Consider the following 26,364-nt stretch of genomic DNA (forward strand, 5'->3'; position numbering starts at 1 on the left):
CTGGTGATTTATTGTGCACTTTACACAGTGGTTAGCCTGTAAACAGAGGCCGTTTATCATGGAGGGGAGCCGCAGCTCCTCGGAGAGCAGGAGGAGATGATTGTGGAGCTGCTGGAGGTGAAGGCTGAGGGACGCAGGAGACTCTCTCAGGTCACAAAAGCCAAAACAGAGCCTCCACCGGGACGAGATGTCGCTCCATTAGGGATGGAGTCTTAAGATAGAGAGGCTTATAAACATGATGCAGCATTTGAGAGGATGGAGTGAACATATACAGATGAAGTCAGAATTATTAGCCCTCCTGTATATTTTTCCCACAATTTCTGTGTAACGGAAAGATTTTTTTTAACACATTTCTATATTTACATTTACATTTAGTCATTTAGCCGACGCTTTTATCAAAAGTGACTTACAAATGAGGACAAGGAAGCAATTTACACAACTATACGAGCAACAATGAATAAGTGCTGTAGGCAAGTTTCAGGTGTGTAAAGTCTAAGAAGTATATAAATATAATAACTCATTATATTATATATATAGTTTTAATAACTCATTTCTAATAACTGATTTATTTGATCTTTGACTAGATATTTTTCAAGACACTTCTATACAGCTTAAATTGACATTTTAAATCTTAATTAGGTTAACTAGGCAAGTCAGGGTAATTAGGCAAGTCATTGTTTAACAGTGGTTTGTTTGTGTTGACAATAGAAAACCATAATATTCCTTAAAGGCGCTAAGAAATACCCTTATTTTTTTTTTTTATTAAAAACAAAAAAATAAAAATAAATAAATAAAATCAGACTTTATCCAGATGAAAAAATATTATAGAAAATACTGTGTAAAAGTCCTTGCTCTGTTAAAAACATTTTGGGAAATATTTAAAAAAGAAAAAAATAATACAAAGGAAGACAAATAATTCTGACTTTAACTGCAATTACTTTTTTTTTTCTTTTTTTTCTTAATGTTTGCAGTTTGCAATTTTTATTTTTGTTTTTGCATTCTGAAACATATATTAAGAAGCACATAATAATAAATATAATAACATTGGTAATAAAGAAAAAATAAATTAAGTGGACAGTTAACCCAAAAATAAACAGTTTATGAATTTATATTTTCTGTTTTGAAGATTTTTTTAAGAAGGTTGATTTCTGGCACACATTGACATCCATGTTTGGGGAGAAAAGTAGTATGGAACTCAGCTAAATGTGACATAATTTTCATTTTTGGGTGAATGAAAAAAAAATTATATATATATATATATATATATATATATATATATATATATATATATATATATATATATATATATATATATATATATTATTATAATATATTATATATATATATTCATTCATTTTCTTGTCGGCTTAGTCCCTTTATTAATCTGGGGTCGCCACAGCGGAATGAACCGCCAACTTATAACTTATCCAGCAAGTTTTTTTTATGCAGCGGATGCCCTTCCAGCCGCAACCCATCTCTGGGAAACATCCACACATACACACACACACACACTCATACACTAGGGACAAGCCTACCCAATTCACCGCATGTTTTTGGACTGTGGGGGAAACCAGAGTACCCGGAGGAAACCCACGCAGGGAGAACATGCAAACTCCACACAGAAATGCCAGCTGAGCCGAGGATCGAACCAGCGACCTTCTTGCTGTGAGGCGAACGTGCTGTTTATTTTTTTCCCTAATTTCTGAGCATAATAGTTTTAATAACTCATTTCTAATGACTGATTTATTTGATCTTTGCCATGATGACAGTAAATAATATTTGACTTGATATTTTTCAAGACACTTCTGTACAGCTTAAAGTGACAATTAAAGGTTTAACTGGGTTATTAAATTGAACTAGGCAGGTTAGGGAAATTAGGCAAGTTATTGTACAACGATGGTTTGTTCTGTAGACTATCGAAAAAAATATATAGCTCAAAGGGGCTAATAATTTTGTCCCAAAAATAATTTTAAAAAAATTAAAAACTGCTTTTATTCTAGCCGAAATAAAACAAATAAGACTTTCTCCAGATGAAAAAATATTATCAGACATACTGTGAAAATTTCCTTGCTGTGTTAAACATCATTTTGTAAATAATAAAGAAAGAAAAAAAATCAAAAGGGGGCTAATAATTCTGACTTCAACTGTATGTATATATATGTATATATATATATATATATATATATATATATATATATATATATATATATATATACATACATACAGTTATAATAATATATACATATACATGTATATACATATATATATACATACAGGATAATAATTCTGACTTTAACTGTATATACGCATTAAATGATTGACCAGGTAAGCCAGCAAGCAAGTTTACTATATTAGAAAAGCCAAACATACAGTATGGATTTAATTACTTGTTATTATGTAATGCTAACATTGAATTGTAACACTAGATAAATCATACTGTGGTAAAAAAAAAAAAGTGTTTTGAAGTCATCAACTGAGGTTTTTGGTTACCAATTGATGATATTCCAATTTATTCATCCATTATTTTCCTTCAGCCCTTTATTCATCAGGGGTCGCCACAGTGGAATGAACCAACCATTATTCCAGCATATATTTTATCGCAGCTGCAACCCAGCACTGGGAAACACCCATACACTCTCGCATTTATACATACACTCATACACCACGGCCAATTTAGTTCATCCAGTTTACCTATAGCACATGTGTTTGGACTGTGGGGGAAATCGGAGCACCCGGAGGAAATCCACCCATGGCACAGGGAGAACATGCAAACTTTACACAGAAATGCCTACTGGCCCAGCTGAGACTAGAACCAACGACCTTCTTGCTGTGAGGCGACAGTGCTAACCACTGAGCCACCATGTTTAAAATCATTAAGGAGAAATATTTTCTCTCTGAATTTGATTCCTCCCTAATACCTCCTTTTTTAGCTATTTTAACCATCGTTCACATCTATAATACAGACGATGAAGAATCAAACCAATATTTAATTTATAATACAGCATTTATCAGGCACCACTAATGAAACGATGCCATCAAATCCATGAATATTCTGCAAAATAAAGCCTAAATCATACAGCAAAAGGATGTTTTTTTTTTTTTTTTTGCATGATGTGTGTATAATTAGCAATTCCGGACTGAAGAAATCTTGAGATATCACTGCTGGAGGTGCTGCTGTCGGGTCTCCAGCAGTCAACAATTAAGGCGCTGAGGTCACATGGGTTAATTACATATTGTCCCCCACTGGCTCAGATAATCTGTAGGGTGATGCGAAATGTCAGAAAGGATTGAAGCGAGAGTGAGAATAAAAAAAACAAGGTATTGTGCACAATGTCACAGCTGATCTGATCACCTTTTTATGAAAATCAGGCTTACACAGACACGGTGGAAAGCGTCGCTCGCTCGTTTATTTCCGAGTTTAAAGCAGCGTCGGCAGCTGGCAAGAGAGCTCTCGGTCTCTACTCGCCTATAAAACAGCGCAGCCTCGGGCTATTTACAGCACGCTGATATGCAGCTGACAACAGCACGTCCCGCGAGCACATCACTGCCTCCCCGAACACGCATCTGCTGGAGGTGATGTGCTAGTCCTGCGCTAATGCTAATACCGGCCCATTATATGGCACTTTACATTTGAAATGCTAATACGCCGATGTAGATGCGTTAACATAAATGCTACGCTAACACAGATGCTTATTTACATTACTTACAGCAACAAAAACAGCTTCAAGGGAGAATATTCTACACATTTAGCATTTAATTTTTCCCCTGATGTCCACTTAGAATATCCGTCAAGGTTTCTTGCACCAAAATGGTTGTAAATTGGCTTGTGTTTTTAGCCTCTCTCTGATCAGCAGGGGCTGGTCATACACAATGTGTTTTGATGTGGCATCTGAGCAATTTTACTTAATATTTAAATGTTGAATAATGTAAACATGACCAAAACAAATATATTTGTGGCTCTTTTTTTTTTTTTTTTTTTTTGAGTTTTTGTCAAGTTTTGGATAATGGATATGTGATTAGTTTTTTTTTTTTTTTACATGTATCCTCTACTGTATATTAGGCATACTTTATGTAAATGTGACTTAAAATTAAAAATAAATTATTGTTATTTTTTAGTTACAATTGATAAAAACAGTCTGCAGAAACACTTTGATTGACATTCTCCTTTTTTACACACACACACACACACACACACACACACACACACACACACACACACACACACACACACACACACACACACACACACACACAATAGGTAGATAAATTGATGAATAAATTAATGAATAAATAAATGAACTGGACAAACTAAAAAACTTTTACTACCTACTGCGCCACTGCTTCGCCTTATAGTGAAAACTGATCACGTGAAAGATAAATGATTGTTAGATTTTTTGCTTCACCTAATTATAGAATGTTAAGCAATCTGATCTATAGCTTGCTTGTGCTTCCATAAATTCCTTTTTTTCCTCACATTGTTGTTGTTATTACTATCATTAGGATTTAGAGACCATTTTAAGGAATGTAAACAATTAGAATGTTCCTAATGTATTTCATCTTTTAGATTTTTATTTTCCATAGCTTCTGAGAATCCAAAAAGGTCCACAGATTAATAAATAATGTTATGACGATGTTATGGTTTTAACATTAAGATTAAATGTTATGGTTTTAACATTAAGATATGATTGAATTGTCTCTTTTTACAATTATGAAATACTGAAGTCTGGCAACATGTAAGAAATGTTTAGGAGCCAATGACATCACATTTAGAATAGAGTCTAGAGCGTGGAACTCAGTTCCTGTAAGGCCACTGCTCTGTACAGTTTAGTTTTAACCCTAAGTAAACACACCTGATCCAACTAATTGAGTCTTCAGGCTTGTTTGAAACCTACAGGTAAAGATGCGGTCACACTAGAGTTTGTGCTTGCAAAATCCTGTAGTACAGTGCTGCAAAAAGGGGCGGGATTCAACAAGATGATTAGACATTCAAAAAAAAAGTGAGCGGTTGATATATGTTTTAAATTTCTGCGAACTGTAAAACTTGCCCCACGATCTTGCGTTTTCGGTCTGACGCATTCGACTGTGTATGAATGGAAGTCTATGGGGAGAAAAGTGCAGTGTGGCCGCAGCTTAAGAGCTTGATTAGCTGGTTCAAGAGTGTTTGATTAGGGTTGGAGCTAAACTCTCCAGGACACCAGCCCTCCAGGACTGAGCTTGGATACCCCTGCTTTAATAAAAGTGGCATTTTATTTTCACTTGTAAACATCTACAATATATGTTTTAATCTGTTAAAAAAGATACATTTTTAACCTTTTTTAAATCTTTTTCAGATAAAAAGTGGCACTCACTTTACATTGCGTTCAATAAAGTCTCATGAAACATTCAAGAAGCACCATAATATCCTTTTGCAGAAGTGTTGTCACATGCAGGCCTGTTTCTCTAATGAAGCCTGGGTTGTCATTTTCAATGCGGGAGCGAAGGCAGACGGCAAAACGATGGTGGCACTGAAAACACAAGCGCTTGCCAAGCTGTGCTAGCAGCTCACACCATGCAAAATAAAAAGTGATTTTGCAGCTGCGGTGTGTCATTGACCAATCAGAGGTGATTTTGTTCACAATCAAGCACTTTCGCTTTTATGCTACAATGAGTGTGCAGCACAATGTTCCCGTTCTTCACGCTGCTACTTTTGTGCATTGAAATAACAAGGTTATTTCAAGAGTGCTCAGTGGGAAACGAACTCCTTTTTAGGTGTTTTAGTTATTTATTCTTATAAAGTCACCATAAATCAAGCTTGAGAGTTCGTATTCTTATCATTTAATGGGATATGCTGTATTTATCCCAGATTATTTATCCGGTTATACTGTACATAATTAGATTTTTATGTATTTCCTTTGAATTCATGTGCTCCATGATCTTTCCCTCCCTCTCAAACTACATATCTGATTGGTGTTCAGTGGATAGGCTTTTGGGCGGGGCAAACGGTCACTCACATGAGATCCACCAATAGCAAACCAATCATCTGATCAATTATTCATCAAATCAAGTAAAGCCCAACATTTGAATCCTTTTTAAGAAGATGTTTTATATAGATAATTCATTTAATTTAGTTTTTCTTCCGCTATTCATCAGGGGTCACCACAGCGGAATGAACCACCAACTATTCCAGCATATTTTTACGCAGCGGATGTAGATTTGTATAAAATTGTTGAAAATAAAAATGTGGGTGCCCACATGATTAAAAAAAAAATGTTTTTTATGGTAAATACTATAGTGTTTTTGAACCATACTATAGTAAAGTGAAGTATTATATTAGTATATATTAAGTATTAAATTAAGTACTATTTAATATAAGTATTCAATAGTATATATATTATACTATTTATGACACTTTTCTTACAGCATACTTTAGAGTGAGGTAATAAACTAATCAATACTATACACTACCTGACAAAAGTTTTGTCGTCAATCCCAGTCATAAGAGCGAATAATAACAATTTCACTTCAATAACAACTTCAACTTCACTTCTAGTTGATCATTTAGAAAAGTGGCAGAAGGTCGATTTTTCTGATGAATCATCTGTTGAACTGCATCCCAATCATGCAAATACTGCAGAAGACCAACTGGAGCCCACATGGACCTAAGATTTTCACAGATATCTGTCAAGTTTAGCAAGAAAAAATCATGGTTTGGAGTTATATTAAGTATGGAGGCGTGCAAGAGATCTGCAGAGTGGATGGCAACAGTTAGATACCTTGACTGCCTTAGGTATCAAGACATTCGTGCTGCCCATTACATTGCAAACCACAGGAGAGGGCAAATTCTTCAGCAGGATAGAGCTCCTTCTCATACTTCAGCCTCCACATCAAAGTTCCTGAAAGCAAAGAAGACGAAGGTGCTCCAGGATTGGCCAGCCCAGTCACCAGAAATAAACATTATTGAGCATGTCTGGAGTAGGATGAAGGAGGAGGCATTGAAGATGAATCCAAAGAATCTTGATGAACTCTGGGATTCCTGCAAGAACGCTTTCTTTGTCATTCCAGATGACTTTATTAATAAGTGATTTGAGTCATTGCAGAGATGTATGGATGCTCATGGGAGTCAGACACAATATAAATTTTTTTCCTCTGCACCATGACTTTATATTCTATACTGTACATTATTTCTGTAAAGTGACAAGACTTTTGTCTAAGCAAACTCAGGCCTTACTGTCCTAATTAAATCATTAAAAATCAAGGCATGATATTTTGGTAAAATAAGCGTAATCTAGAGGCCTTTGCCTTTGATATAAGCCACATCTGATGTCAAATGATCAACTAGAAGTCAAGTTATTATTTTTTGCTCTTACAACTGAGATCGACAACAAGACTTTTTTTGAGGCAGTGTACTATACTTTAGTTTTTACTACAGTAATCTGTGATGTATTGTAATTTAATATACCCTAGATGTTGTAGTAAACTACAATATTGGGTAATTAATTTATGTTACTATAGTTGTTTCTGTAAAATTATCTCAAAAGATCAATTCTAAAGTATGATATGGTATTTACTATACATTACCATAGTATTTTTTATAGATGGGGGCTGCTATGCACTGGTCGTTTACTACATTGCATTACAAACAGGGTTTAAGGAAAAATAAGCATGCATGTTTTTGAAAATGGATTAAAGTCAAAAGACCTTTTCTGCTTGTTCAAACTACTTATTTAAAATGAGTTGAAACAACGCAAGTCTAATGTTTTTTGGGGAATAACTTCATTGTTTTTACAAATTTAAGTGAATTTAAATCTAAAACAATTGAGTTAACTTTGATTTGTGAAGGAATGGTGTGGAACCCAGAATTTTTACAGTGAATTTAATAGATTTTGGAACTGATAATGTAACATGTTGTTACTGTCTGTCAGTGATTGATTTTTTGAAAGTATACTCTTTCATTGACAGTTGCCATTATGAAAAAAAAAAACAAGCAAAAAACCCAACTTTATTGATATGAATGAGCCGTTTATTCTGCCTAATATTTATGTACGGCTGGCAGCGTCCCTCAGAGTTGAGGCGTCTGTGATCCGGAGCTGTTAATTGACGTTGTAATTGTTGCTCTTTAATGATCTGTCAGACGTTTTCCCACACGGGATGCGGTTTTTGTTTGCAATCCGGGGCTTGATGGCTTTCTCGCTCTCCGCGCTGTGAGGAATAAGCTATTTGTGAGACTCTCGCCTGACTTGTTTCTTCTCTTTTTCTCTCTCTTTCAGTCCCTGGATGGATTTGTATTTGCACTAAACAAGGAGGGGAGGTTTTTGTACATCTCAGAGACGGTGTCCATATACCTGGGGCTTTCACAGGTGAGTGCACGTGAGATTTTTTTCACTCTCCTGTCTCTTCCCGTCCGGCGGTGCGGAAGGAAATCTGGACAAATTAGTGTTAGATAAACTCCTGCGGGTTTGTTAGCTGCTGTTTAATTCGCGGCGTTCGCGCCTGCATATTTTAAGCACCAGAGAGATGTTCTCATTGGAATGCTGGCGTGTTTCTGTGCTCCTGTTGGCTCGATCCAGGGCCTTTCAATAAACAGACAGATCGGCGAGGTCGGACGGTGAGAAAGTGACCTTCAGAACTCTTGCCGTCCTGTCTAGCTGAGCTTCATCTCGAGTGCTAGCAGGCTTCAATCAAAGCAGACACGGCTGCACAACAGGCAGCTTCTGTCGGAAAATCCACACAAATCATCAGAATGGTCTCTTGCTGGTCTTGTATGAAGGATTTAAAGAGCACAGGTGTGTTCAAGATGCTCACTGTACTGGTTACTGTAACCGTTTGCGCACATTGTTTGTCTCAGATTGGGAGTGATTTGAGATGTAGACGGCTTATTTTAGAAGAAAATGCTGTGGAGTTTGTTTATGCAGGTCGCAGTATGTGAGTATACACACACTGCATGAAGTGCTGTATCCCATAATGCAATGCACTCTGTTTGACCTTTCTTCTCTAGTTTGAAAAATGTAATGGAGGATATACCGATGTTTTTAGTCAATTTGAATTCTGGAGGACAGACGGGTAAATAATAAAATAGATTTTCTGAATATCTGACGTATTTATACTGGTCTTGTTTACTGTTGGTTGCTTGGTTACCAATACTACAATGAGCTGCTCTAATAACTTGATGGAAATGTATATGTATATATTATTGTTTTATATTTTGTGAACTTTGACAAGATTTGCTTCATATTTTGATAGGAAAGGCTCTATAATGTGAATAGTTTGTAATGTGGAGGGCTTATTTTAGAAGAACATGCTGTGGAGTTTGTATATGCAGGTCACGGTATGTTTGATCTTTCTTCTCTAGTTTGACAAATGAACTGGAGGACGTACTAATGTCTTTTAGTCAAATTTAATTCTGTTGAAAATCATGAATCGTTTCCCAAAATGCACCCTATAATCATTTTAATTTATTATATTAGAAATTAATAATGAAAATTTAAAAAAAATCTGAATTTAATAATAATAAAAAAAAAAAAGGTTTATAATCGCTTGAGGTGGCTTTGGATGACAAAAAGGATAATGCAAATAATAAAATAGATGTTCTCAATACACTCAGACGTAGTGAACATTATGCTGGTCTTTTTTACTGTTGGTTGCTAGGTTACCAATACTACAGTGAACTGCTCTAATAACTTAATAGAAATCGCACATTTACTAAATTCACATTTAGCGTTTATTTATATATATATATATATATATATATATATATATATATATATATATATATATATATATATATATATATATATATATATATATATACATATACATATATATATATATATATATAGTTGTGAGCTTTGACAAGATTCTTTTTATGTTTGGATAAAAAAGGGTGTATATATTGTGAATAATTTGCAGACAGCTTTTTTTTAATTTTGTGGACAGCTTATATTAAAAGAAAATGCTGTGAAGTTTGTATATACAGTTCACAGTATGTGTGTACACACACACTCACACACACATTGCATGGAGTGCTGTTCTTTTCTAGTTTGGCAATTGAACCGGAGGGAATACCAATGCTTTTTAGTCAAATTGTTTTCTGTTGAAAATCTGGAACTGTTCTCCATAATGCACCCTGTGTTAAAGCACATTATGAGGTATTGTCTTACAAACTAGTGACAGAAATTTAGAATATACAATTCGGGGGAAAAAAAAGTTTTTATACTCACTTGAGGTAGTTTGGGTGAAAAAAAGGGTACATGCACTTAACATGCACTTGCTGAATGAACTCTGATATATTGAACATTATGCTTGTCTTGTTTACATTTAAGAAAATAATATCAACTTTTTTATAAACAAAGATTTGCTTCATTTGGATAGAAAAGGCTATAGATTGTGAATCATTTGTAATGTGGACGGCTTATTTTAGAGGACAATGCTGTGGAGTTTGGAAATGCAGGTCACAGTATGTGAGTAAACACACGCTGCATAGAGTGCTGTATCCCATAATGCAATGCACTACATTCGACCTTTCTTTACTAGTTTGGCAAATGAACCCGGAGGGAATACCAAAAACAAGGGTAATGCAAATAATGAAATGCTTTTGCTGTCTTGTTTTCTTTTGGTTGCTAGGTTACCAATACTACAGTCAGCTGCTCTAATAACTTGATGGAAACTCCATATATAGTTTTTGTGTACTTTGAAAAGATTTGCTTCATCTTTGGATGGAAAAGAACATATATTGTGAATAATTTGCAATGTGGACAGCTTATTTTAGAAGAAACAGCTGTGGGGTTTATATGCAGGTCGCAGTATGTGAGTATCCACACACACTGCATGAAGTTCTGTATACCAAAATGGAATGCACACTCTTTGAACTTTCTTTTCTAGTTTGGCAAATAAACTGGGGGAAATACCAAAGTTTTTTACTCAAATAGAATTTTGCTAAAAATCTAGAATTGTTTCCTAAAATGCATGCTGAAATAATGTGCATTTTGAAATATTGTATGAGTAGCTAGTGATGGAAATTCAGTTTTTACTCTTACTTGAGGTGGCTTTGGGCTTGTGCAAGAAAAAAAAAGTAATGCAAATAACAAAATGCATTTGCAGAATAAACTCTGACGTAGTGAACATGCTTATCTTGTTTACTGTTCATTGCTAGGTTACCAATACTACAGTGAACAGCCCTAATAACTTGATGGAAGTGCATCTAAGGCACATTTGGTAATTTGCATATTTATTATAATTTTTTTTTTCTTAAAGTGTCCTTTGAAAGTTTGAATTTAGCACACAGTATGGTAAAGTGAGAACAGTGAGTCACTTTATTTTAGTGGTGTGTTTGTTGAATTTAAGTTACATTGCATCTGCATGGTAACTAATTCTTATTAGATTATAAGTAGACTGGGTTGTTAGGTTGAGGGGCGAAGCAGTGGCGCAGTAGGTAGTGCTGTCGCCTCACAGCAAAAAGATCGCTGGTTCGAGCCTCGGCTCAGTTGACGTTTCTGTGTGGAGTTTGCATGTTCTCCCTGTGTTTCCCCCACAGTCCAAAGACATGCAGTACAGGTGAATTGGGTAGGCTAAATTGTCCGTAGTGTATGAGTGTGTGTGTGTGTGTGTGTATGTTTCCGAGAGATGGGTTGCGGCTGGAAGGGCATCCGCTGTGTAAAGTTGGCGGTTCACTCCGCTGTGGCGACCGCGGATTAATAAAGGGAATAAACCGGCAAGAAAATGAATTAATGAATGAATGTTAGGTTGAGATTAGGGTTGGGGTTAGTGTAAGTTGATATGTACTTGAAAAGTTTCTTATAGTGCGGTAAATTTCTGGTAAAAGAGCAGTATCAACAAGTATTTAGCAGACAGTCTACTAATATTTATTAATGTTTAGCATTTTCCAAACAACAGTTAAACTAGAGATGTTGCTTGAATTGTTCTGTCAGACTGTCAACAATTAAAATAAATAAAATATGGAAAAACATTTTTAGGCTTACTTGGTGTGGTTTAGGCAAAAAAAGGGTTTATGTGAATAGGGGAAATGAAAATGCATTCTGACGTAGCGAACATTGTGCTTACCTTGTTTACTGTTGTTTGTTGCAAGGTCACAAATACTACAATCAGCTGATCTAACAAGTTGATGGAAACTATCTTTTTCCTTTATTGACAAAGATTTGCTTCAGTTTAGAATGTAAATCCAGCAATAGATTGTATATCATTTGGATTGAGGACAGTTAATTGTAGAAAAAAATACTGTGGAGTTTGCACATGCAGTGCACAGTACTTTATGTGAGGGTCCAAAATGTGAACTGTATCCACATTTTGGTAATGTATCGCACAATGTAGTAATGTATCCCACAATGCATTTAACTTATTTTAATCATCTTTTTTTTGACCGCAAATGAACTGGAGGCGGCAATATATATTGTTTTACGGAATTATTTTTTTTAAAATTCTGGAACATTAGCAGAAAGTATAGCGTGAATACGATGCATATGTGTGTATGGGTTTGTGTTTTTGCATACATACTCATTTTGTTAAAGCATACACACGTTAAATCTGGTTCAAGTATAGCAATGACCTGTCAGACCTTAAATTGTAAACATTGAGTTTATATTATAAAAGAAACAGAAGCTGTAAAAGACTATTCAAATTTCAGCGAGATAGAAGGATTGAGATATGAATTAAGAAGAGAAGACTAAAGCAAACTCCAAATTAATTCAGCATTAATTGATTGATGATTTTTATCAAATAATTGATTAATTCTCAAAATCCGGGCTTTTGGAATTCGGCTTGCTCTTTTTTCTCTGGCATTATCTTTAGGTTGGCCTGCTGATAAAGTGCTTGTAAAGTCTTTAGTCTAAGTAGGTTTTATTATCTTACATGGTTAAGCTTATCCCATAACTCTCCTGATCTTAATTGCTAAACCTTTTTTTTCTGTGTTAATCTGTCCTAGAGGCCACAAATTTATAAGGTGTAGTTCATTATTTTTGTCTTTAATTAGATATGCAATTTGCCAGCTTTTTGGCATTGACAGTTCTATGCATTTTGTGCTACAACAGACGGCTATGTATGATTTCATAAAAATGCTAGTTTCCTAGTTTAACTTCGGTTCCCTGAGTAGTTAATTAACATTTGTTGAAATTAGATTTTTGGTGCTTAGTTAATGCACATCTCCAGCCATGCAAGTAATCAGCAGGATAGCTTATCTTCCTTTTTTAATGTTTGATAAGTAAACTTCTGATAATACAGGGAATATGAATTTTCGCTTCAGTCAGTTGGACATTTTTTTGCTTTCAGAACTGCTTTCATGCCTTATCCATGGCATTGATTCAGGAAAGGTGCTAAATACATCCTTCAGAGAGCAAAAGACGGTCAGAACTTCCATTTAATGTCAACTCTAGGCTGTTAAACAGCACATTCCAGAGATTTCATTGGTCAATCACTGATCTGATATCTTTGAACAGTCAAACTAATGTACGTAATAGACCATTTCTATGAAAAGTTCCTGGTTTTTGTCAAAGTAGTTCATAACCGTAACAGGAGGTAATGCCATGAAAACTACATTAAAGCACCTGCCGTTGGATTATTTATCAATATATGGAGCTTTTTGGATTCTAGGAAGCTATGGAAATTTAAAATGTAAAACAGAAAATACATTAGCACCACGATTATAGTTTACATCACTCAAAATGGTCTATACATTGGCTGGTGTGTAAATGTAGCATTCTCAATAGCTGTGTTTCCACCCAAAGTTGCCAATTAGACTTATGCGCAAAACTGGAATATCACATAAAATATTTTGTGAATAAAGCACAATTTCAATCCAATAAGTCAAAGAGAAGAAGCATAATTTCTGACTGGCGTCAAATATAAAAAATGTAATTTTTTGTGGTAGAAGCCACTGTGAGCCTTTGTTCATGTATGATAAATTACTTGCGCCTTAGAAGATGAAGGCGAAATTAAATTAACGTAAATTGGAATTTGTAAGCATGAACCACTCTTTGGGAGTGCAGATGCTCAAGACAGTTCTGGAGGTATTAAAACTGGACCATTTTGATGACAGACTTTGGCTGAGGGATTTTAGAAAGATCAAAACATTATTTCAGAATTTTTACAATGTGGTTTGTCCATTAATGTGTCCTAACACACCCATTTTTCTTATCATATGATCTGTTAAAGCAAATGCTTGTGACTTTTTTGATGCGCTCACTGGAATTGATTTTTAATCAGATTAAACATTTAACCTACCTGAGATTTTATACGCATTTTCAAGACTTATGCGGAGCTTGCCATTTCAATTAAAGTGAAGCGCTTTGAACTGCTTTTATGCCTTATCCATAGCATTGATTCAGAAAAGGTGCTAAATACATCCTTCAGAGAACTAAAGACTGTCAGAACTTTTATTTTATGCCAACATTAGGCCATTACACAGCACATACCAGAGATTTCATTGGTCAATCACTGGAATGGCCTACATAAGACCTAAACCCAATCCAATATGGTTTTGCCTTCAGATTTGCATTCAAAGAATAGTTCATCTAAAACAAAACAAAAAAATTAGCATTATTTACTTACTCTTCACAAACAGCTTCCTTTGTGTTGAGCACAAAGGAAGATTTTATTTTTTTTTTGTAACTTTTGTGTTTATTTTGAACATTCAATTGAGTACAGTCGTATAACATTTCAAGGTACATTGGTATCTCTGTATGTGAACTTAGGTGGTATAAAAATGACGTACATTATTGTCAGGTGTATTTACTACACAGCAGTTCTTAAATTTTGTAAATTATAAAATGAAAAACAGCATAAAGAGAGAAGAAAATGATAAAATGAGAATGATATAATGAGAAAAAGATAAAATAAAAATATAATAATCAAAAATAAATGAAAATTAAAACACTATTTACATCCAGGGATAGAACACATGTCGTATTATAATTCCTTCAAGAGTAATCTCAAGTGGCCATCTTCATTATACACATGGGGACACATCATAATATGAATAAGTGTAACCATATACATGTACATACATTAGCATATATTTATCTATCAGAACATCATCTTCTATTCATTTATAGCAACAAAGTCAGGTCTTCTAACTAAAATATAGTCAACCCATTTCCTCCATTTTCTCAGGAATAGGTTACAGATTTTCATATTTGTTAGTGTTATTCAAAGGAATACAGAAACTTGGAACCAGTTGAGGGAGAGTACATAGTGAGGGCATTTAAATTTTTGCATGAAAAATGCCTTTAAATTGCCTGAAATTCCCATTCAGATGCTTTTTTTTTTATAGTTTTTTTATTTATAACAAGTTCAACTGCAGATCAAATTGACCTTCTTTAAATTCCTAAATGCATTAAGTTGCTGTGATGTGACTGGCTGATCGCATATTTGGGTTATCAAGCAGTCAAACAGATGTACCTAATAAAGTGGCCAGTCTGTGTAAATGTGAGATTCTCAATGAAGTCATGCTATATTTGATGGTGGATTTCAAAAAGACCAAAACAACATTTCAGAAGGTTTCCAATATGGTTTCCCACAAGTTTGTCCATTAATGCAGTCCCATCACACCCATTTTTATTATCACATGATCTGTTAAAGCAAAATCACATGAGTTTTTTGATGCACATCCTGGAATGTACTTTTCCATTGTAGTTTATGCCATTTTTTCAGATCATTGTAATAATCTATGTGCATTTTTAAGATCTTGGCTTTTCCATTATGTATTTTTATATGCAATAATTCTAAATGTGCATAAAAACACCTAAAGAAGTGATACAACTACTGTGATTGTCTCCTTTAAATCTGAACTCAACAAAATAGATGCAAATACCCATTCAAACCTACAATGTTCTACAATATAGGATCTCAGCATTGCGATGGTAAGAGGCAGCAGATCTGCTCAGACGGCTCTGATTTCCTAAGAGCTAATGATGGAGGTTATTAAAGATTCAGGGCTTGAACCGAACCGCGGCCATTACACTAGGCACAGTCGATAGCGTGACCTTTTAGCACCGCGGCTCAATCATACGAGCGCTCAGCTGCTCAAATCCTGCCCTGCTCTCAGACAGATACTGCAGGCCACTAGAGGAGCACTAATCTCTAAATCGAGCTCTTCCTCAATCCCTTTGAAAGTAGATAGGAAGCGTCCAGTCATGGAGTCCACTGGCCCCGTAATGACATGAGCAGGACCTGGCTGTGATTTCAGAGTGGCTGTGTAGTGGTCAATGACAGGCTGATTCATGGGTTGTATTGTGGAGCGCTTGAGTTTGATTCTAGGTTGCTAGGTTAGTTTGCTGGTTGTTTGGTTTAAAGCTCTCATTGTGTAATAGCAATATTTCTGCTCACGTATCTCAATTGTTTATTATTTTTTTCTCTGCAGAGAAATAGTTTTCATTCACACTCTCCATTAGACATACATAGTGTATGTACTAGTATTAAATGTTTGTTTTGTTAGATTTAAATCTATATTATTCTCAATATTATTATATAAAATGGTTTAGCTGAGAAAAAATAATAATAATAACAATAGTGATGATAATGATAGATAATATTTTATTTATAACATAATAGATTATAATAATAAAAATATTATTACTATTAATTGTTGTATTCATTTTATTATTATTATTATTATTATTATTATTATTATTATTATTATTATTATTATTATTATTATTATTATTATTATTATTATTATTATTATTATTATTATTATTATCATATCTTGTTGGTATTATTACATTGAAAAAACTTTGAATTACTTTAACTAATTTAACTATTTTTTATTTAATTTTATATTTATATTATTTATTTTCAAGTTATACACATTTTTATGTCAAGTTTAAGCCATTTTAACTGGCGTAAGTTGAAATTACTTAAGTTCAAAAGGCAGAAAATATCACTACAGTGTATTAGTAGTCGAATATTTATTTTCATTCAATAATTCATTCAATAATTATAATAATAATAATAAAAATTATTGTTATTATTATTATTATATAATTATTATTATATAATTGTTATATGAATGTTTTACATATTTTATTTGTTAATAAATAATACCAATAATAATGATTATTTATATTGTTGTTTTGATTGTTGCTGTTGTTATTTAATAACAAATATAATGTTTAACAATAAATTCATATAATAATAATAATAATATTATTATTATTATTATTATTATTTTTGTTATTGTTGTTTCTTATTGTTATGATATTAAATTACTGTTACATATTTTATTTGTAATTAAATCTTAGCTATAATATTATAAATTAATATTATTGTTGTTTTAGTTGTTGCTGTTGTTATTTAATAATTATTATAATATTTTACAAAAACTCTTATTATTATTATTATTATTATTATTATTATTAATAAATATGAATCCATATTAACCATAATTTCATAATTCTCTCTGAATTAGAAAAAAATCATGTCCTATATTATTCCCCACTAAAGAATCAGGCTTTTTTTACATATAAAATATATCACTGAATGCAACCACCATTTCATGCTAAATTAAACCGCAAGTTTCTTTATACTTTAGATTGTGACTCCGGCTGTGTGTGTGTATTTTATTATTTTTTTTTTTGTGCACATCCTCTCCTCTGTCCGACCGTCCCTCCTCTCGGCTCTCCTCAGGTCAGCGAGCGAAGGATGCGAAATTGCTTTTCTCTCCATGGCCATTGACCACCTTGTGTTAGATTAATGTGCGCAGAGCGGAGAATCCAGCAGACTTTTACATCAAGCACAAGCACTTTGCCATGAAGACAGTACATACTATTTTACTAGATACTGTTCAAAATACTAGTATTCAGCTTAAAGCGACATTTAAAGGTTTAACTTGATTAGGCAAGTTAGGGTAATTTGGCAAGTCATTGTAACATTGGTTTGTTCTGTAGACAATTTAAACAAAGTATTGCTTAAGAGGGCTAATGGTATTGACTTTAAAAATAATTTTAAAGAAATTAAAAACTTTGTAAAAATTTTATTCTAGCTGAAATAAAACAAATAAGATTTTCTCCAGAAGAAAAAAAATATTATAGGAAATACTATAAAAATTTCCGTGTTTTGTAAAAAATGATTTAAGAAATGTTTGAAAGAAATTGACAGGGGGACTAATAATTTCTCTTTCTTATCTTCAACTCGGCTCTCAGATTCATCCGATAACAAGGTTTCCCTTTTGAAGTCCTCATACTCCCCTTTTTCATCCTCATCTGTATTATTCAGCTCAACAGATGGCTGTTTATCCGTTTTGCCGTGCTAATAGCTGTTATCATTTAGCTTCTGCATGTAAATAGGCATATGTTGCCAAATTTTTCACTTGTCTGGGTTTTTCATCCCTCTCTGCTTGGCTTCTGCACCGGGTGATTAGTTCATCTCCAATAATTAATACATGATGGATGCACGCACGTCTTCTCCAGATTAATGGCCAGGTTTGTCATTATACGGTTGACTTGGGATTTTTTGGGAGGGAGTTTTTGGCTTTACACTTGAGATTTAGATGTGTTTTGGTCAGTCAGATCATAAGCAGATAAGGGAGATATGTTGTCTTTACACCTGATATTAAGATGTATATAATTTTTATAGTTTTAGACAATTTCAGTCACTTTTCTGATAAGGGAGTTTATGGATGAGTACATGTATAGCCTTTTTAACATTTTGGATCTAATATAAAAAAAATAAATATAATTGTGTAATATAACAAAATAATACAATAAAAAGTTTTTAAAATCATGCGTTTTTTGCAATATTACATCAGTTTTATACATAGTGGTAATTCAAAGTGCTTTACATAAACAAAAATAAAAGAAACAAGAAAATAAAAATGATTAAAATAATTAAAAGTGATTAAAAAAACATAAAATGTGTTCAAACAGGTTATAACAGAAAGAAAACGTAAAGAAAGACATAACAGTGCGATCTGTTGGAGACAGCACAGTGCTCATTCAGTAAAGCACAGCTAAACGGATGTGTTCCCAAGATGTCCTTCAAAAAAGAGTTAGGGTTTAACCCTGGCATCCTGGCGGAATTTGCCCTCTAGCCTCTGTCCATCATGGTCTCCTAACAATCTTCATATCATAATTGGCTTCATCACTCTGTCTCCTCTCCACCAATCAGTTGGTGTGTGGTGTGCGGTCTGGCGCAATATGAATCATAAAGGTGGATGCTGCACACTGGTGGTGAATGAGGAGATTCCCCCTAATGTGTAAAGCGCTTTGAGTGCCCAGAAAAGTGCTATATAAATTTAAGGAATTATATTATTACTAAAATCTATCCTGAATGTAACTGGGAGCCAGTGCCAAGACCTTAGAACTGTTGTGATGGTCTCTGATTTCCTGGTTCTGGTCTGAATCCTGGCAACAGCGTTCTGAATGAGCTGTAACTATCTGACAGTCTTTTTGGGAAGGCCAATGAGGAGTTCATTACAGTAATCCACCCTGCTGCTGATAAAAGCATAAACAAGTTTCTCTGATATATATATATATATTGGATCATATGATCTTCTGTATAGTCAAAAAATCCCTGTTAAAGCTAAATTAATATTTTTTACTGTTAAATATACTGAGTAAATGTTAAAGCAGCGAAATTAAACAGATTGTTTATCGTAAAAATGTACCTTTACTGAATATTTACTCTTTTGAAAGTGCTTCCAAGTTTTTAAGTTTTTTTATTTTTATTTATTTATTTATTTTTTATGTTGAACACAAAAATAAACTGGGAATGTAATATTTTGATTAGTGTTATAATCATGTAACCACTGACATCCAGAGTAGGAAAGACAAATACTATGGAAATAACCCGGATTTTGGGTTTCCAGCTTTCTTCAAAATTGTCTTTTTTATCCGTTTAGGTAAGTTATCCTAAAAGAGCCTCTCTGAGCAAAGCAACAGTGCTTTTTTGCTAATTAAGCTGCCAACGCAGAAAGCATGGATACTTCTGCCTCAACTCAAAGCATTACATGAAACTCTTCCTAGTCTTTAAACTAAAGTGAAGATTAAACTCTAACAATACTTTTTTTATTAACTTTAAACACCTAAGTTTACTTTTCTTGTCAACATTTCCATCTTGTAAATTAATCCCACGCAATGCATGCTGGGAATAACAAATCTTCTAACCAGATAGTTGGACCAACGCAATTCTTCATGTTGTCCCAACACAAACTGTTTAAGTTAGCTTAATGGTTTACAAATATAGGTGGACAGAACATAAATCAAGCAATTTGACCAAACAAATTACAAGAATTGTGTTGTTTCAACTCATTTTACACAGGTAGTTTGAACAAGCAGCAATCATTTTTTGAGTGTATTAACAAATCACTTTTAGTAAGGTAGAAGTTGGGTTTAGCTTTGGGCAGAATTAGGGATGCAGAATAAGATCATACTTTATAACTACTAATGAACATTTAATATCTTAATAATAGGCAAGTAATAAGCCATTAGTTAACAGCATGAATTGTGAGCTAAACTAAAATGCTATCAATTATTATTATTATTATTGTTGTTGTTGTTTTTTTGCGTTCAGTTTAATTTTTGGGTGAACTATCCCTTTAATTTCACTCTAAACACAGAGCCTTTAAGGCCTTCGCAACCCTTGTTGCAAGTCAGCATGTTTCCCAGTGTTGAACGGCGCATTCTGTCAGCTGTCTGTTTAGTAAATGAGATGTGTATGTTTCCTTTTGTGCTTTTGTGTCTCTTCATAATCTTTTTTTATTAACTTTAAACACCTAAGATTACTTTTCTTTCAACATTTCCATCTTGTAAATCAATCCCACGCAAAGCATGCTGCAAATCTTCTAACCAGGTAGTTGGACCAACACAATTCTTCATGTTGTCCCAACACAAAATGCTTAAGTTAACTTAATGGTTTACAAATTAAGGTGGACAGAACATAAAACAAACAAATTGACCAAAGAAATTGCAAGAATTGTGTTGTTTCAACTCATTTTACACATTTAACACAAGTAGTTTGAACAAGCAGCAATATTTTTTAAGTGTATTAATAAATCATTAACTAACACTACTAGCTTAACTACTTATTTACTGTTTATGAATAGTTAGTAAGGTTGAAGTTTGGTTTGGACTTTGGGTAGAATTAGGGATGCAGAATAAGATCAGACTTTATAACTACTAATGAACATTTAATATCTTAATAGTAGGCAGGTAATAAGCCAGTAGTTAATAGCATGAATTGTGAGCTAAACTAACGTGTTACCAATTATTATTATTATTATTATTATTATTATTATTATTATTATTATTATTATTATTATTATTATTTATTATTATTATTATTATTTATTTTATTATAATTTTTTTAGCGTTCAGTGTAATTTTTGGGTGAACTACCCCTTTAATTCCACTGTAAACAGAGCTTTTAAGGCCTTCGCAAGCCTTGTCGCAGGTCAGCATGTTACCCAGTGTTGGACGGCGCGTTCGGTCAGCTGTCTGTTTGGTAATTGAGATGTGTATGTTTGCTTTTGTGTAACAGATGGCGCCGTGTGCTTACGCTGATGGCTAGAAAAATGATAATTGCATTATTCCAGCCAAAAGAATATTAGCTTCTGGAATATGGCCATTCGCAAGCCGGCACCCCTGCCAGTACAGCATATGCACTCGCATGGACTAGATATCCAAGGAAATTGATACATCTGGAATAAAGCAACCATCTGAGGTCTCATCTGCCCCGTAGGATTTAGATTTAACCGCGTTCCCTTCCCGTAACCGCCGGCTTAGCTGTGGTACAGTATGTGCAGTGACATCTGAAGGCCGCGGATAACGTGCCATATGCTGGAGGAATTTTGCCGATGTCGGTTTGTCAATAGTGACGGATCTGGAAGGCCTCCAGGAATATGCGAGAAAGGGGCGTCTTTTTTTTCCTCTGCTCCATCTTCATTCATCTGCATGGTGAAGGAGGCGCAGGGGTTGAATGTAAACATCTGCTGTGCCGCGGGTCGCATTCGTCCACCGTCACATTCCCACATGGTCCGGCCTCATCCCTGTCGCTCCAGCCAGGCAGACTCGAGGAATAGCAGATCTATTAGCATAAACGTCTGGTTGAATGTCTGATCACATCTTTGTGTGCGGGTCGCCCTCGGACCTTGCTTTATCTCCATCACTTGTTCGCCACGCCTGCCGTGTCTCCAACATTGATCCTCTCAGGACAGGCTTTTGAATGTTTTTAGGTCAAGTGGTGAAGCTGTCTGGGTGGAAAACCTGTTGGTGTCTAGGTCGTATCTCACAAAATTGCAGGAGAGAGATGTTAATTGTGTATGAATTCTCTGATTAGAAAACAAAAACATATCAGGCTTTTAAGCCATTTACAATCAAGTGAACATTTGATTGAAGCATTTCTTCAAATCAGTTCAAGTTTGTTTGTAAAGCGCTTCTTACAATATCTATTGTTTTGAAGATGCTTTACAAAGGTTATATATATATATATATATATATATATATATATATATATATATATATATATATATATATATATATATAGTATATATATATATAGTATATATATTATAATACATAGTATGAAGGACAATGAAGTGTATTTGTGTATTAAGTGTGTGTGTTGTGGAAATAGAGAACAAAAAATGTATTCAATGGTTTCATTTATTTATTTTGTTGTATTTATTTATTGATTTATTTGTTAAACATTTAATGAAAAATATCAAGAGAATATCCATAATCTGCAATTGTTTTCTAACAGATTTCCGAAAATAAAAGCAAAACCCTGAACAATGAAACTATGGAGAATAATTCCATCTGCCCCATCAAGGTAGAGTCGGAAATATCACTAAAAAGGATCATAAGTATTCTTTTATTTATGAGCATTTGCATGTGAGCCTGTAGCGGTGCAGCGAGAGACAGGGGCAGAGGAAGGTCATGTTTAATTGAGCTGCCCGTGATCCACAGCACTCCCATTACTGCACCTCCTGTTCCGACTGCTCCTCCTGCCCCTCTTGCAATTTCTTCACCTACTGATTTCTTGTGCCTCCTGCTCTTTCTACACCTTCTTCACCTCCTGACCCTCTTGCACCTTCTTTACTTTTTTATCTCCTGCTCCTCTTGTGTTTTCTTCACCTTCTGCTCCTCTTGCACCTCCTTCTTCACCTCCTACTGCTCCTACACCTTCTTTACCTTCTTCACCTCCTGCACCTCTTGCTCCTTTTGCATCTCCTGCATCTCCTACACCTTTGTCACCTCCTGCTTCTCTTGCACCTCCTTCACCTTCTTCACCTCCTGCTCCTTTTGCACCTCCTTCACTTTTTTCATCTCTTGCTCCTCTTGTACCTTCTTTACCACCTGCTCCTCCTTCACATTCTTCACCTCCTGCTCCTCCTGCACTCCTTCACCTCCTGATTTATTCTGCCTCCTTCACATCCTGCTCATCTAACATCTTCTTCACCTCTGGCTGCTCTTGCATCTCCTTCACCTCCTGCACCTCTTTAACATCTTGCTTCTCCTGTACTTTCTTCACCTTCTTTTCCTCTTTTATTTTTATCACCTCCTGCTCCTCTTGTACATTTGTCACCTCCTTCTCTTGTACGTTTTTCACCTCCTTCTCCTCTTTTAATGTCTTCACCTCCTTCTCCTCTTGTACCTTCTTCACCTCCTGCTCCTCTTGTGCCATCTTCACCTCCTTCTCCTCTTGTACTTTCTTCGCCCCTGCTCCTCTTGTACTTTCTTCACCTCCTAGTCCTTGTGTACATTCTTTACCTCCTCCTTCTCTTATACTTTCTTCACCTCCTAGTCCTTGTGTACACTCTTTACCTCCTCCTTCTCTTATACTTTCTTCACCTCCTAGTCCTTGTGTACTTTCTTTACCTCTTTCCTGTCTTATACTTTCTTCACCTCCTCCTTCTCCTCATATACTTTATTCACCTCCTGCATCTCTTGTACCTTTGTCACCTCCTCCTCTTGTACCTTCTTCACCTCCTTCTCCTCTTTTAATTTTATCACCTCCTGCTTCCCGTGTACTTTCTTTAACTCCTGCTCCTCTTGTACATTCTTTATTGCCTTCTTTTGTACCTTCTTCACCGCCTGCTCATCTTTTACTCTTTTTACCTCCAGCTTCTCTTGTACTTTCCTCGCCCCTGCTCCTCCTTTACTTTCTTCACCTCCTTCTCCTCTTGCACATTCTTCATTTCCTTCTGTTCTTGTACCTTCTTCACCTTCTTCTGTTCTTGTAGCTTCTTCACCGCCTGCTCCTCTTTTACTTTCTTCACCCTCATCTTCTCTAGTACTTTTTTCACTACCTGCTCCTCTTGTACTTTCTTCACCTTCCGCTCCTCTTTTTCTTTCACCTCCTTCTCCTCTTGCACCTTCCTCACCCTTGCTCCTCTTGTACTTTGTTCACCTCTTTCCCCTATTTTTTTTCTTCACCCTGTTCATCTTGTACTTTCTTCACCTCCTTCTCCTTTTTTTACTTTCTTTAACTCCTGCTCCTCTTGTACTTCATTCACCTCCTTTTTCTTCTTTACTTTCTTCCGCTCCTTTTCCTCTTTTACTTCAGCTATTGCTTTTATTTTACTTTCTTCACCTCCTGCTCCTCTTGTATCCTCTTCACCTCCTGCTCCTCTTGTACTTTCTTCCCCTCCTATGCCTCATGTACTTTCTTCACCTTCTTCTTCTCTTTTACTTTCTACACCTCCTGATCCTCTTGCACTTTTCACCTCCTTTTCCTCTTTTATTTACTTCACCTCCTTCTCCTCCTCCTACAAAGTAATGTTTATTATTTAAAAATATATAATACATTTATTAATCATTAATAATACAATTAAATAAGAAACAATCTAACATCTGATCGCAACATATACAATAAGCTAAATGTTACACTGTATATTTACAGTATATTACTAAACCATCAATAGCGTTAATGCAAATTGCATGCTAGTTTCTCCATTTTTTTAACCACCATGAATTTTTAAATCATAATTATATGTTTGAAAGCAGAAAAGACCTTTTACATATTTAGACGGTTTGTGTGTTTTTATCTCTGCCGCTGAATAAGTGCCCACATGCGTCGGCCACACGGGACCAGGAAAACAGTGACGGGCGGAAGCGTTTCCCTGCTCCTACAAGGAACGTGACTTAAAAACATCATTAATTCACAACATTTAAATTGATAAGTGCTCGGAGCCAAAGACTACAAGGGCACTTTGAAAAGCAAATAGCGACCCAGTGAAGAAATTGATTTTTTCCTGCTGAAAATGACTGCATGATGCATCATTTGACTGCACTGCGTCCAAGTGCTTGACAGAGATAATCTCAGCAATCCCACAGGTGACCTTATCGTTCTCGGCAGGGCAGGCGGCGTCTTTGTGCATGTCAAGGTTTCCTGGGCGGCGTCCTTTGGGGAACCAAAGTTAGACCTTCTCCATCTTGATGTCAAGCTGGAAACATTATGGAAAAGATGAAGTATCAGCGGTAATCTCAAAGTCAACAAAGGCCATTCATAATTGGATGAGTGGAAAATTAGAGGTGCTGTAGATAGCCTGCATGGCAATTGTCAAACAATAGATGACGCTTTGTGCTAAAGTGACTTGACTGCAGGAGGAGATGGAGAGGAATAGAGAAAAAGAGAGAGTTTGTGAACGCCTGTAGGAGCTGAGAGGGTTTTAACTGAAGAACAGATGGTTTGGTGGCACATTGTCAAGGTCAGGGAACTTTAGAAGGTGTTTCTTTGGTGTCTTTTGTCTTCATATTAGCACTTTAGACAGTTGGATTCATCTATTAAACAGAACTTGAATAGTCTGCATATTTATTAATATTTTAAATTGCTAATTAGTCTTTAATATACGCTCATAGTGTATGCTTACACTTGTAATTTGGTTCTCTTAGTTGTTTTGAGCTCCCTCATAGTATTTGTGTACACAAGATTTTTTTTTTTTTTTTACATTCTACAACTTATGAAGAACTTATAATATGTTTAAGGAGTCAAAACAGCATCAGGAATTCCTTCATTACAGTTTCTCAGTAAAAATTATTACTATATAATTTTATTTTCTTTGTGCCTTTGTAAAAGTTCACTGATTACATTTGAATCGTGTGTTTTAATTGTAATTTTGATCAGCCATATTTGGATCTTTTGACTTTATTGCTCTGACAAGTGCGCCATGTTTTATTCAAAGCATGTTAAACATTAAATTAAACATGTTTAATGAATCGCACACAATTAGCTGCTGTTGTATTTACTATTAAGGTGCATTACCTTCAACTTGTTTTCTTTTTCCAATTTAATGGCTGTATAAGAAAAATAACCTAATATAAATTAATATGAAAACAAAGCAATACATCTGTATTTGTTTATTAACATATGAAAGAATTTGATTATATATTCTCTTTAAACAATTTCCAATAATGACACACATGAAGTATCGTTCCCGGCTAA

The 26,364-nt window shown here is 34.7% G+C and overlaps 1 protein-coding gene and 1 long non-coding RNA gene across 11 annotated transcripts in view; one reads left to right on the forward strand and one right to left on the reverse strand.

Annotated features, from left to right (window-relative positions):
* The window catches only part of npas3 (neuronal PAS domain protein 3), a 609,585-nt gene that overhangs the window by 369,346 nt on the left and 213,875 nt on the right, over positions 1-26,364 (forward strand). For all 10 annotated transcript variants that reach the window (XM_087289921.1, XM_087289922.1, XM_087289923.1 and 7 more), the window contains one exon: positions 8,247-8,336. In XM_087289921.1, coding sequence (XP_087146047.1) covers positions 8,247-8,336 — 90 coding nt within the window. The remainder of the gene's footprint in view (positions 1-8,246; positions 8,337-26,364) is intronic.
* On the reverse strand, positions 22,636-24,621 carry LOC147839932 (uncharacterized). The gene is made up of 2 exons (XR_015512944.1): positions 23,745-24,621; positions 22,636-23,690 (listed from the first exon to the last, which is right to left on the reverse strand). It is a non-coding gene; the product is annotated as an uncharacterized LOC147839932 (long non-coding RNA).

This window comes from Danio rerio, chromosome 17 (assembly GCF_052040795.2).
Source record: "Danio rerio strain M-AB ecotype USA chromosome 17, GRCz13ab, whole genome shotgun sequence".
Classification (NCBI taxonomy): Eukaryota; Metazoa; Chordata; class Actinopteri; order Cypriniformes; family Danionidae; genus Danio; species Danio rerio.